At 36.4% G+C, this 14,373-nt stretch overlaps 2 protein-coding genes across 2 annotated transcripts in view; both read left to right on the plus strand.

Annotated features, from left to right (window-relative positions):
- Positions 1–681: 681 nt before the first annotated feature.
- On the plus strand, positions 682–1,420 carry LOC105229215 (NADH dehydrogenase [ubiquinone] 1 subunit C2). Its single transcript, XM_011209335.4, has 3 exons — positions 682–929; positions 1,008–1,151; positions 1,212–1,420. The coding sequence occupies exons 1-3, from the start codon at positions 773–775 to the stop codon at positions 1,259–1,261; spliced, it is 351 nt and encodes a 116-aa protein (XP_011207637.1). The 5' UTR covers positions 682–772; the 3' UTR covers positions 1,262–1,420.
- A 463-nt stretch (positions 1,421–1,883) lies between these two features.
- The window catches only part of LOC105229373 (mucin-3A), a 125,160-nt gene continuing 112,670 nt past the window's right edge, over positions 1,884–14,373 (plus strand). The window contains exon 1 of the mRNA XM_049461082.1: positions 1,884–2,675. Within this exon, the coding sequence (XP_049317039.1) occupies positions 2,667–2,675 (9 nt within the window). The 5' untranslated portion in view covers positions 1,884–2,666. The remainder of the gene's footprint in view (positions 2,676–14,373) is intronic.

The raw sequence follows: 14,373 nt of genomic DNA on the forward strand, positions 1-14,373 counted from the left end.
TTCAAATTATCTCAACGCTTATGTGCATGCTTAAGCGTATACATATATTCACATGCAACACAACAACTACAAAATGTGCTACATACAAACTTAAGTGCTTTTGAAACATGCCTTATCCAAATGCAAATTATTGAACAGCTTATATAATACATATGTAAATAAGAGATCTTGGCCAATAAATGTAAACAGTTTAAATTGTATTACTATATAGTTTTAAAAATAAGCGCTGAACCGATCAAGTGGCAAAAAAAGTTGCGAAATGCATTAAAGTTCATTACAATTTGCTACAAAGAAATAAATGCCTTCACATATACAATGTATTTACAAATATATTTTAAATTTGCTATGTATTTTAGGCTATTTGAGCTCACTTGCTTTGCGTTTTGCTACCTATATGTTGTTATATGATAAATAAATATAATGTATTGTAATTTCCATTGTGGTAATCAAATATGTGCAAAATGATTATAATAATATTTCAAATAAAGTTTGGTGAATTTCCTGACTAAAATAACAAATACATACATATTTGTGACATTTTTTGTTTAATTATGATTAAAATTGGGGGATTTAATAAAATAAAGTTTGGAGTTAAATTTTTCAAATATTACTTATACATCCCTAAATTCCTCCATGTGCAACGGAGCGTTTTAATTTCATAGTGGCAACGTTAACAGCTGTTTGTCACTTTGACGTTTCTCTGACATCTGCTGCAGCTTGTGTATTTTGCCGTGCTTTGACTGGAGAATTCGCTAATTGTGAACATCAAAATATGTCGAACGTGATTGATCCTATAAAACTCCTGACGGATAAAGGCGAACGCCAACCACCGTTCATGAACAGTATCTTCAATCCAGTAGTGTGTTCGGTACTTGGATTTGGTTGTGCAATATTTTTGAACTTCGGTTTGAGAAAACCACCATTCTCGGGTATGTTTTATGTGACGTAACTTTGTGGTACATCAAAATGCTTTAGTAGATTTGCTAAATTCAGTGTTTATTTCTTAGGAATTCAGAATCATGTAGCCTTCGCGGCTATAGGTGGCGGTTTGGGTCTGTACTTTGACAATAAGAGGAACGAGCATCTTGCCAAACGCGATGCTGTACTGAGGCATTACATTGAATTGCACCCAGACGATTTCCCAGTAAAGGGTAATGAAACAGAAATGAAATAATTTTAAATGAAAGCTCACGACGTATTTTAACTTTTAGAGCGCAAGAAGTACGCTGACGTTTTGGAAGCATGGGTACCTATCAGATAAATATACCGAATAATGCGGGTGATCCCATTATAAATGAATTAAATCGAAATTGCTTTATTCTGCTTAGAATATGATTGGCAAAATCCACGTTAGTTACTAATTCAACTATAGCAAATGCACTTTGAATAAAAGCTGGGTTTAATACCAATAAACAGTCAATATTTATTTTATAGACTGAATATTATAAAAAAAGTTCTGAATTAAAATCAATTGATAATTTTGCCTTAGTTTGTAAAGCAAGTAAGTATAATTACTCAAAGCATATACATACATATACATACATATATATTTATATATATATTTTTTTTGATTAGTTGCATTAAATCAAATTAATACACTTTGGATATATAATAATGTGAGCTTAATTAAAGCTTCTTACAAGCAAAGATAGCAAGATGCAAAAACATTAGATCAGATTGGGAAACCCTGCATATCGAAGCATTTTAATAAACATTCACTATTATGTAGGCCGAATAATTGTCAGTGACTACCTTTTTTCCGGAGTTCCATGCGCATGTCCAGAAATAAACCGTTATAAGAGTTCACCAACTAATGATTTGTTGTTGTGGGGATGTTTTAACATTCAAACGGCGACCATAAAGCAGACAGAGACAATCGGTGTTACTGTAGAAATTGCGAGTAGTCAGTTGAGTTTTAGATGTTGAACGGTGAAAATCAAAAGAACGGAAATTGTTTCTTAGTTACAAAAAAGAAAAAAAAAACAAAAAACATCAATAAAACAGAAATAATTACCAACAAAAAATAATAAGTGATGAAATGAAATAACAAAAATGTGCTTGGAATGATTCAGTGGGTTTAATTTTGTGCTGTAACACTAGAACAAACAAAGATTCTTGCAATAACATACTTACAAAAATTCTTTAATTAATATGCTGCTTTAATTTGAATTTAAAATAAAAATTTTCAAAATTTAGCGCGTTAGAAGAAAATACAGTTATGAAAAAATAGTAATTCTAAAATAAACGCCATAGGTTAAGAGTTCATGGCACCATAACGAAAAAGGTGATACATTTTGGTGACTGCATGCCGATTCACTACCCGTTTCTACGTGCTGTTCAACTTCCACAGATTTTGCCTGCGTGTACCGGATATTCACGCAAAAGCAAGTCGATAAATAAACATACATATACTACCCGAAACAGTGATCGAAGGGACTCTCAAGATTTTACATTGCTTGGTCAGTCATCCTAAAAACCTTGTGTGCTGTTATTTTGAACGAGTGATAGCACGGCGCCAATGTAGAGCAAACGTGCGAAATATATCGTTCGTGGCGTCTTATTTTGGTTAACTGCGCGTCAATGTTCCAGCTGCAAAGTTGGGAGCAGTGAGCTGGGAAATCTTTTGACTATTGGCAAAACTCAATTATTCGCTTTTTGCTGTGATTATGGCCAAGGTAGGTTACACAAATTAAAAAAAAATTGTTTTTGTATAAGATTTATAGAAAATATGAATATTTAAGCTGTAGTTTGAAAAAAAAAAAAAACATATTGTTGTTATTGCATATAGATATGTAACTGTGTATATGTTTTCAACAAATTGTATGTCTGTACATATTTACGATTGAGGTGAATATTAGTTATATTTTTACTTATGTATGCTTACATACTGGTATGTACATATTTATGCATTTTATATACATACACACACACAATTTTAGAGTGGTTTATTGATTGCCGACTAAATTTTAATAGAATATAGAATGAGTTTCTACCTTCGCATACTACTTTTAAATTATATACATACATATATAATAGATATACTGACAAGTATATACATACCTATATTTTTTTATTATTGTATATGAACACAGATATTTGAACACAAATGCATTTTGAATTGAAACTGCCAGCAACCTGGCAAACAATGTAATATTGGCCCAGAGTACGGGGTTAAAATTGAAATTATATTCCTTTCTACAAATCAACAAGGTCTTTTGAAATATGCCCACAAAGAAAAAGGTTGATATACCTACACACTTGATCGAAGTTACAAAATGTGCGATGGTGACTTGATGTTTCTCTTATAAAAATTTAAAAATCATAATAAACAGTTATTCATTAAAAAAAAGGTTACTGAAATGTTATCAACAAAGCTTTTTCATCATTCGGCTTGGATTATGAACCGTTTTTCTTTGGAGTGCTGCGATTAATTCTTTTTTCCGTCTTTTGTTTTTATAATAATACAAATAATTAAATGAAATACATATTATTTAACCAATAAAGAGCAAAATTTCGAATGGCTTCAACTAGTTTAACATTTTCTCATTGATAGACAGTTTTATGTACATACATACAAGTATATAAAGCGAAAAAATCCAAAGTCGCAAATGTAACCGGCACAGTGTCCTGCACTTTGCTGACTACTTTGGTGACTTTATGTCTGCAATGCACGAATCCAAAGCAGAGTGCAAACAAGAAAACCCTAAAGTAAATAAATTGAAATGCAAACACAAACTGCTGAGTGTAAATATATGTTATATATGTATGTATATACATATGTATGCACATATGTATGCACATAAATCGATATAAACAAACTTTTCGCTCTTGGCAAAAGTGACCTGAGCCAAGACATATTAGAGTGTAGCATCTCGTCTTCAAATATATACTTTACATATGTACATGTACTTGCTCTATTTTAATGTGTTGCTAGAGTTTCTTTTACGGCATTTATTCATTTTTCTTTTAAAAATTAGAAAATATTCATGAAGTTTATTTTTACCATATTATTTTGTTGACTACTGCTTTCGTATTATTAAATTACAACGGAACTGTGTTTTTTTTTCAATTGACCAAATTTTTAAGAACTCAGTAAATTTGTAATAAACCTGTTTTACATGTGCGTAATTAACTGTTTTTGGTGCGACTTAAAGCTTTCACCAAACCTTCTAGCTGTCAATGTTCTTCATAAGAAAAGCTTGGCTCTTGGGTCACTCATACGCATGGTTTCCCGCAGCGCAATTGCCTGCCTACTCGCAGTGTATATACATATGTATACACACATGTGTGTATGTTTGAATGTTGCATGTTAAGTAAGCAAATACTCATACATTGTTGTTCCTCATTGTAGAGGTGGCCTTCCGTTTCCGTTGTCTTTGTGTGACGAAGAAGCGTAAGCAATTCTCGCCTCAATTCTTTGATGTACTCTTAATGCGTTGTCCTACATTCAATCTTCTGTTGTATTGTTGGCAAATATATGTTTGTTAAATAAACTTGTGGAGACGCAGTGTTGCATTTTAATGCGCATTTTGATGAACACCCGCAACATTACGTCTCGTAAGGACATTTTTTGAGCTACAAAAGTGGTGAAATCATAATTTTGTATATTTGCGACCTTAATTATTGCTTGGGTTACTAAATGAAGTAGAAACATTTCAGAATCGACCATTTATATTATCAGTAAAAAACTCGTCATAAAATCATTTGACTTTTGCGCTGCTTTTCGATGTGAAAAAGCCAACAAGAAAACGCTGCACATTCACAACATTCGTGAGCCATAAAAATCGATGTCGAAAATCAACTTTAGCGGGTTCGAAAAAAAGTCGAAAAATACTGCTTCTATTATATCTAAGCAAAAATTGAATTATATGTGAATATTTGGTTGCTGTGTAGACTCGACTGCCTGCACGAAAAACCGTTTACAGTGGCATCGGTCGTAAGCGCTGGTGGGGCGGACTCGCCAACCAAGAATCCTTATATAACAATAGCCACTGAATGCTTGGTCAAATTGAATTACATTGCTCGGTTAAGAGCTGCAAGTACCTACCTACAAGTTGTTAGCATACAAAGTGTACCTATTGTATCCAATAAAGGTGGAGCGAACGATTTGGGCAGCTGGCATAGGCGAAGTGCGCACAAGTACACAGACAACCCACAGTGGCATTGAGCATCAGGAGACAAGTTTACGTTACGAGTTTTTTGTTTGAATTTTTATCTGCGGCGATACGCCGGAAACTGTCATTGAAGCCATTGTGTTGCCATTGTGTTCGAATTTCAGCGGTCAGTACGAGTGGGTAACTGGGATCGTACATATTATCAAACGTTCTGTTGCTGCTCGGTGTATAAGCGAGTTAAAAAAATCAATAGCCAGCACTTTCGAAATTCCGTTTACATTTAGCGATATTTCGAGTCATTCTGTAATTAAAAGGAAATTAGAATGTCAGCGACTGCCAGCATTTTGAGTCAGAGTCGAGGGCATTGCACGCTTCAACAGCTTTTAACACTCACCACTACACACATACTCGTATGTCGTTGTGTTGACTAAAATCAGGAGTCACATTACGGCAGGCGGCGAACTCTGCAATGCAACCCTTAGTAAAGTGAAATGGAAGTGAAATTAACTTGCTGGGAAAAGTAGTCGAATGTACAGCACAGCAAATGTGAGTCTAACAAAAGTACTTACTAACCCAATTTCTGTGTTGCACGCGATTTGAAAGCAAACAATGGTATCGTATGCATATATCGTGGGGTTATTATTGTTCCGATATATGTGTGGATGTATTATATGTGTAAGTGCATGTGCTCATAATTTGCCTTTGCGGGTACACTGAAAAAAAATAATACCTCTAAGGTTAAAAATATCCTACACTCAGCAGAAAGGAAAGCAAGCAACTTCTAAATTTACAATTTGCTATTTGGACATTTTAAAGTGGAGTCGCCCCGTTTTCTTATTCAAACTGGAGAAAGCCGAACTAACGGCGTGGATGCCATCGGCGTACGCCAGAAGTTGTATGCTCTTATAGAAAATTGTGTCTACTCGATTAAGTTCTGCAGCTCGAATTATTTTCCCCAGCAGTAAATTGAAGAAGTCGTGAGAAAGAGATTCGCCTTGTCTGAAACCTCATTTGGTATCGAGCGGCTCGGAGAGGTCCGATAAAGGCAGCTCCTTTTCGTGCTGTCAAAATCAGCGGTGGTCTTTTATCTTTCACACAATACGCTCGATAGAAAGATGGAGCCATGTGTAGAAGTTCACGCAGGTGAGGAAAGTTCTCTGAACGCAATTCACTGGAGAGTGGCCACAAACGATTCTTTTTCATATAGCTCAAGCAGCTCACGGCTTCCGGTCTTAGACCAAGTATGTTCTGGGTAGCCAAGAACATTAATTTGAAGGCGAGCTAAGTGAGAAGGCGAAATATTCCATCGCCAGTGTTGGCCGCTCGGTTTGGGACCCGCCACGTCAAAAACCCTACAAATGAAAAGGGGAACCACTATTACTTGTTGTTGACTTAAAAATGTGAAAGAAATATTATGAATTCTTCAAGTGTAGACACAAGCGCATTTTGTAACAAAAGCTACCTTAACTATCCGTGTGCTGACCATAAAACGTGAAGCTTTGAGCTGCAAAATTTGTACTAGACACAAACATTCGCTCCAACGGTGGTGGCACATCCAACCACGTGCGCTGTCACTGTGCCCAACGAGCGCTGGAAGCGAACGTGGCTGGTCGGTAGAACCAGATGAGCTCGTCCAAGTATTTAAACTAATAACAACGGTACAAAGAAAAGTAAAAATAAAGCGGATGGTGTACGCGGACATTGCATTCCAAGCCAGTTATGACTAACGAACAATTGCTGGTTGCAGAAAGTCATGTGTATATTATATACATATATAAGTATTATATGTATTTAAGTACAGTTAGGAATAATTTTTCTATCTGCGCGTGTTGCAACCCTTGTAATCTGTATGACTGCCATGTGGTGGCATGACTTGGTAAGAGCCGACGTTTAGTTTTGTTTTATGGTCGCCACAATTATTGGCTTTTCCTAAGCACGAAAGCGGATTTTCCAACAAAACATGCAGCATTATTTATAATAATAACGGTACATGCCAGCACTTGTTTTTGCTTAGAAGGGAGGTGTGTAGGAGAGCTCTTCTATTTACTAATGTATATACTAATATTATATATGTATGCCACAAATAACGGTATTTCCTATATTGATTGTTATTTAACTTTGACAGTTCCCTACTCCGTCTACATATTTTACACGTTTTCTTTATTGATTTGTTTAGTTTCGTTTTGTGTCCGCGAACTTCTCAGTTTAACTTGTTAGTGTCGGCTTCCTCGGGAAATCATTATAACTTTTTTCGAAAGTAGTATTACGAAACACTGTTGTTGTAAGTGAGAGAGTCTGTTAAGGAGTCAGCCAGAAAGCTAAAATAGGCGCTTTGTGTTATGCCTGAATGCAAAGGGTTCTTGTTCCCCGCCTGTTTTTAATGAGGTTGCTTTGGAGTTCAGTGAAGCTGAAGCGGATTCGTTTTACACACTCTTCTGAATATATAGTTATACCCTTCACGTAAATGAATTAAAATTTCATTTTGATTCACAGAAGAAATATTAATAAACGCATATTTCTCAGCAAGTATTACACCGAATTTCTAAACTTTTGAAACCGAGTTGACTACCTATCCGCCTGTCTCAATTTTATGGTTATCTGAGTGAAAAATAATATCTCAGCATATCCCAAATATATACCATATATGTAAACAGATATATATTCTATTACCATTATTCGACTTAAGCGTTCTTACTTCCCAAATTTCCAAAAAATATATCCATTAAATCAGCTACCATCCATGAAAGGTATACATTCCACGATATAGCCGGTGCCAGCAATTTTTTCATGTAAAATTTTTAGTTTTTTTTTCCTATATGCAAACTATTCAAGCCTTTGAACTACCTTTTCATGTCTCGAATCACACGTACCTGTACATTCGTTCTTACATACATATGCACAATTCACTGCCAAAGGGCAACTGTGTGTAAAAAGAATCAAAAGGTGTTTGAGCGTATCAAACGGTGGCAACTTCGCTCCGCTTTAGCTGGGGAGGCTAGCGGAAAGTAGCACATGAGGGTACATTCAACTCAATGGGCGCCTTGTTAGGCAAAATATTGTAGGCAAATGAGCGAAAAAGTACAAAATGTTTGAAGTTGAGTGAAAAGTGGCAAGCCAGACGTAGAGAAGTTAAGTTTCTATTTTTTTTTAACTTTGAAATATCAGATATTTAAAAATAATATATCTCTAAACTTGCCTTACACTTTTCAACGAAGCATGCTTCTCGACCGTCTTTGAAGGCTTTGTATCATTCGTAGGCCTGTGTTTTTGGAAAACTGAATCACCGTAAGCATTTTCGAACATTCGGAACGATTCCAGACAGCAAGTTTTGTTAGAAATACCAAATTTGAGACAAATGCTTTGTTCGATATTTTTATCCATTATAAAAGTCCCAATTCACCACTGAGGTGTACCGACTTAAGCAGCTGCTTTAAACAAACTGGTTGACAGATCGCGCTCATATTTGGCATAATAATTAAGGACAATCCCACCAACTTAGTATTTTTTATTGAAATATCATTCACCCGAGGAATTTAACTACAAATTCCGGGTGCTTTTTTGTCACAATCTACATTTGTATAATGCCAGCCTTAAATTATAAATCAAGCAGTTCAGTTGAGCTTTCTGTCATATGTTAGCTTTATCGCTTGACTGATTTAGGGATATAAAATTTCCGTTAGACTTGCCAAGGACATGCACCATATGCATAGCGTTGCCGTGTTTACTTTTCGTATTTAGCAGTGAAATTGAAACAAGCAGAAGGCCTTTGTAGTAGTGCGACTGCAAAGCGAACATATATGTTAAAAGTTACACTAAGTTATTGTTGTTGTTTTGGCCTCAACGTTGTTGCTGAAAATTCACTTTCATAGCCAAACATGTATTTGAATAAGCCAACTTTGAGACAGAGGTCGCATGCTCAGCTAAATCTGAGCGCGGCTCCAATGAAATGCATCACAGCACAATGCGGCTTTGGCATCACAATTGCGATTCTGCATATAAGGGGGTGAGAACTTATGCTAAATGGAGATTCTAGTATGCTTCCCGGTAGGAATTAATTATATGGTTTCGAAAGTAACCTAATAACTCTGAAGTAGCTAATTAATAGTGTTTCTCTTCGAAATTTACACATTTGCTTGAAGATAAAATGCTTAAATTATCTTTAAAGTTGCACCAGCTGTCCGCATGTTCATGAAGTATGTCCCCTTCCAAAAGGTAGAGGGACACACACTTTGTCTTTCTTTGACTATGTTAAGTTCATATGATTCAATTGCGAATCTTGCTTGGAAATCAGTATCTTCAGTGTCGAGTTTATCGAGATGTTTCATCATTCGTTCTTTGTACCATCATTCTTCTACGACATTTCAAAATTACTTTAAATTAAGACTTTTTCTAAATTGTTTCAACAACTAGATTATAGGGTTACTATACTCCTATAATAATATAAAATTTTCTTACCAGGTTCCTACATTGTCAATGCAAGAGATCAAAATTACAAAAGCGAACTCGCTCACTTTTCGTATTTATGCATACACAAGACTATGTGTGGTTGTTGTGCGTTTGATGCTGAAAGGAAAACTACGAAAAGTAGGCTGCCGTAAGTGTCATAGGGTGCAGAAGTGAGTCACTCATTTGCGATTAAGAAAGACGAAGAAGAAGAAAAAGTCAATGTGCGGTGAGGCATTGCATTTTGCTGATTCATTTCGCGCTCTAAATGAACAGGCAAACAAAACTACAGTGTGGAAAGCAGTTGCTAATTCGGCTCTTGAAAGTATTCGTTTGCAAAATTTTAAAAAATTTTCATAAAAATCTGGAAATTTATTTTCTGCTTGAAAAAATATGAAAACTCGCTTTCTGCTTGAACACTGAACTTTCATACGAGCTTTCACTCTGCCGCTTTTATTGTGTAAATGTGTGAGTGAAGAAGTACACAAAGTGCATTTACGTCATTACCGCCCAAAGTGGCATGCAAAATGGGTAAATAAGTGCAAACTTTCTATGTTACTAAGCGTTGCAGTGGCAACTGTTGGCTGCACATTTAATCCGCAACGCGTTTGGAAAAAAATCACGGAAATACCTTTAGAACGGAAACCTTTATGACAGAAAACTGTAACCGAGAGAAAGGTTTATGAAAACAAATTGTCACGGTACATAGTAAATTTTCTATTCCACTCTTTTTCTAATGCATTGCTAGTATAAGCTGTTGTTGTAAGTTAACTAACGTCAATACATGACAATATTAGATTCAGTGAAACAACTCAATTGAAATGCTTTTACATGTGTTTCCTTACTCTCTAAATGGCATAGCTATATTTTGAATCCCATTTCTAAATCTCATTGTAATTCCCAGCAACTTGCAAGTGGTGGAATTTGAAAAATTTAAGCGGAATTTGTGACTTCCTCTTTTGGTGACTTCGCACAAATGTATAAGCGCACATGTGCCACAACATACACGGCTTTAAATAAAATTATGCATTTGCAATTTATGCTTCTGCAGCAGCTCGCAGCCATTTGTAGCTGTTGAAAGTGGCTTTAGTTGTTTGTTTTTGTTGATGCTCGCGCAGTGGAAATTTTCAAAGGATGTTCGCACCTTCCATGCGGAGAAAATATTTTATTTTTACTTTGCGAAGGGGTTTCTCCACCTGCCCACCCTGTATATATAGGTGGTGTATGACTAAAAATATGTGCGCGCTTAAGTTGGTGCGCGTGTGTGTGCAGCGCGTGCAGGAAATGTTGCGCCATCAGCGGAAGGGGAGCGAGAAATGTGTGACAATGTTCAGTGCACTTTTAAGCGCTTGTAAACTCGTGTTTTAAATTGGCTTAAAGAGTGCATGAAAGCTTATGAATTTCCTCTGCGCTTACGCTTGGCTGTGAGTGGGTTATTTTGTTTGGCTGTGGCAACAGTTTTTCTCATGCTTTGAGCATCATACTGTCAACAATTTGCATGAAAATGGTATTTCAAAAAGTGGTGAAACAGGGAACGTTAATTTATATTCCTCTGATTTTCTATACATTTATATTTCTTAAAGTGTATGAAACTCATTTTGATGAAAATGGCAACAATATACTGTAAACCAATAATAATTAGAAAGTAAATATGAAATCCAATCAAACCAAAATTTGAAACAGATATATTTGTCAATTTAATTTCAATAAATACTATTCATAATACTTTACAGCGAAATTAGGCGATTAATCATTTCGTTGGTAGTCTCGCCCTCAATGTTTAAGCTTTAACAAATATTAAACTTTAGTTAGTAAAAAAATTCCCAAAGCAATTTGCAAATATTGCGCAATATTTCAGGTGACACATGCGTATACCACGCTTTACTCAGGTTTGGTTAAACATTTTTAAACGAATTTCGTATTTATTTTCAAAATTCTGACACTTTTGTCAACTGTTGTCATTTCCGCCATTATTTTCTCGCCACAAAAGTAACACATCTCGTTGTGGCACGTGTTGTAAACGTGCTCACACTAGATGCACACATCTCGCACTCGACTATTAGCCACATAGTTTGTGCGCCAGTCGGTCCGCATGTGATTATTCATTGCCTTGTTTGCTGTCAAATGTCAGCGTGCATGTGCGAAAACGGCGCACACCGACCCAGTCACGATATTCATTACATGCAACCGCACACTTTGCTTATACAAAAACATATACCTACAAAATTTGCATTGCAAAACTACTTGCGTTTTGAAAATCCGTTGAAAACTGTTTATTTTCACTGACGTGCACCTTGGCGTATGAGCAACCATTTCGCTCTTCCATCCTGTGTGTCAAAATAACTCATACGCCCTGCTGGCTCTTCATTGTCGCTTGGTTATGCTGTGTGCTGTTGCGCATATACATATGTACATAGCAGATTCATCAATTATTTCCTGCTATAAATCAAAAGATGCAGTTTGAAACTTTGCGCTCGCCAGTGATGAACTATTTAACATCGATCCAACTCGCTACTCGGCAAAGCCTTTTGCGGCAACATATGAAGTGCCAGTAACTCTCCGTATATCAGCCGTAAGGCCACGCACACAGATACATATATGAAGGAGATTAAACTCATACGCTCGTGTATTTTCAGACAGCGCGCTGCTTAAAGTGCCCGCATGAATGATCACATGCTCAACAACCCCGGAGTGCACTTTTGACAGCTTTTGCAGTTTTGGCCTGTCACAGCGCCATAGCAGAGTATGCATTTTGAATTAGAGCGCGGTTGCTTGATGAAAAGTGTGCCTGCTCCTGCTGAATTTCCAACCGAATTTATGTTACCGACTTATCTATCGCTACCTTGTGGTCATTGTTCAATGATTTTTTAGCGAAATACGTTTTTTGGTGAATATCACTCATGTGAAACCACTATTTAAAGAGTCTGATTTATTTTATGAAATGTTCAATTCGCATTAGTTAACGGCATAATTTCTATTTAGGAGCTAAAAGCGAAAGCTTCGAAATTAAATTATTTCATGGCGGCGTATGTTTAGCTCCACCAAAGTACATATATTAGGTCTTAAATAATTTATATACTGCTATCTAGTTTCATGATGACCCGGTGAAAAATAGTAATCATCTGCGGTAAGAGGATAGCAAGCGCAATTTAGATCCCTGCTGAAAATAAATGTATGTACGTTTCGCACACACAGCGGTTGGCTGATTTGCTGCTGCAACTGCAACGTTTCAATTTCGCTTCCGATTCCACTTCACTTACTTTAGAAATAATTTGCCGTGCATTTTCGGTACATTTAGCAGAGCCGACGGGAAGTTTTTCATCAAATCGTTGTACTTACAAGAACAACATTACAACAAGGGCAAGGAAAAATGTGTTAGTTGGAAACGTTCATAGCTCAAGCCGCGCATTGCCAGCACATAGCAAGTCCTTAGAGTTGTGCGGCGATTTGTGCCAATATAAATTGAAATTGCCGGCAAATGAGAAGAAGAGCGAAACACCGAACAAATATTTAGAAGCCTGGAAGAAACGTGCACTTACACCGATTGGTTACTGAATTTTCGATAAATTTATGTGTGGAAGCTTGCTGGTTTGCTGCGTTGGTGACCTCGTACAAATCGGCAAAGTACACAGAGGTTTGCTTGCGGCATGCTACTTGCCACAGTTCGATCAACTTCGTTGAAAGTATTTCACTGTGTTTGCTATGCGCACAAATTAATTTCTTCCCTCATGTACAACTTTCCCTGAACTAGTTGCAGTTGTGTGTAAGTCTTTTTATGTGCGAATATCTGAAAAGGAAGTATGGCGAATCGCCGCAGGATACATTAGCGTATGAACTGCTGCCCGTGTTTGCTCATTACAACCTATTTATGTGGCATGTTGCACAAATGTTTTGACAGCGGAACACTACTTTAGAAGCTGTGGGTGGCGAATACGCTTACAAAAAAGGAGGAAACTAAAAACAAAGTTTTCTCAAGTTTCCTATTTTTATTTTCTTTACTCAAAATTTTATAAAGACGGTTTTGTATAGAAATATGAGTATGAAGAAAAGGATAAAAAAAACTAAAAAGTTGTAAAGATTTGATGAAAGACAAGTAGCGCTTAAATCCGCTGCTGCTGTGCTTTTCAAACGATATTCATACTCGTATACAAGTACATCAGTCCTTCTGATAAATTCATTCTTCTGTACTTTGTTTTTTGCTTTTGCCTTGACTTTTATCCTCAGTGGAATAGCTCAGTCTGGCGCTACTTAGTTTTTGATTCTCATAGAATTTCAATTATGTTATATAAGTGTGTTTAGTAGTTTTTATGCTCTATAGTTTTGGTTTATTTTACTTTTAATAAAGGAATCCAGGGAAGAGCAGGGTTACGATAAAGTACAGGACTTGTCCGGAAAGTGATAGAACTGATTTTCTTCCGCCGGAACTGTACTTCACAACGTGCGCGCATCGACTGAATTCGGTACAGGACGTTCCTAGTTCACAAACGAGTGGCTGGTCAGTTGTCTCCGATCATCTGGAGGGTCAGGACAAACATTTTCGCGTGACTTGTTTTCTGTGAGTGGTGCAAGCCGATAATGCAGTGTTCATTAGAGCAGAGGTACGCGATTAAATCTGCGATAGAGACAGAGGTCTGGACAGAGACGTTTGATCAATCTTTAGCAAGAAGTGGTGTGTTTCTGTGGCACCAGGCCTTTCGGAGGGCCGAGATGAGGTCGCTGATGAATAAGCAAATCCAAAGTGAAAACGAGGCTCAATTTTTTAAGAGTTGTAACGCTTGATTCAATTAATTCTTTTAAATCGACAGTCTTATTACTT

This window comes from Bactrocera dorsalis, chromosome 1 (assembly GCF_023373825.1).
Source record: "Bactrocera dorsalis isolate Fly_Bdor chromosome 1, ASM2337382v1, whole genome shotgun sequence".
In the NCBI taxonomy this organism is placed as follows: domain Eukaryota; kingdom Metazoa; phylum Arthropoda; class Insecta; order Diptera; family Tephritidae; genus Bactrocera; species Bactrocera dorsalis.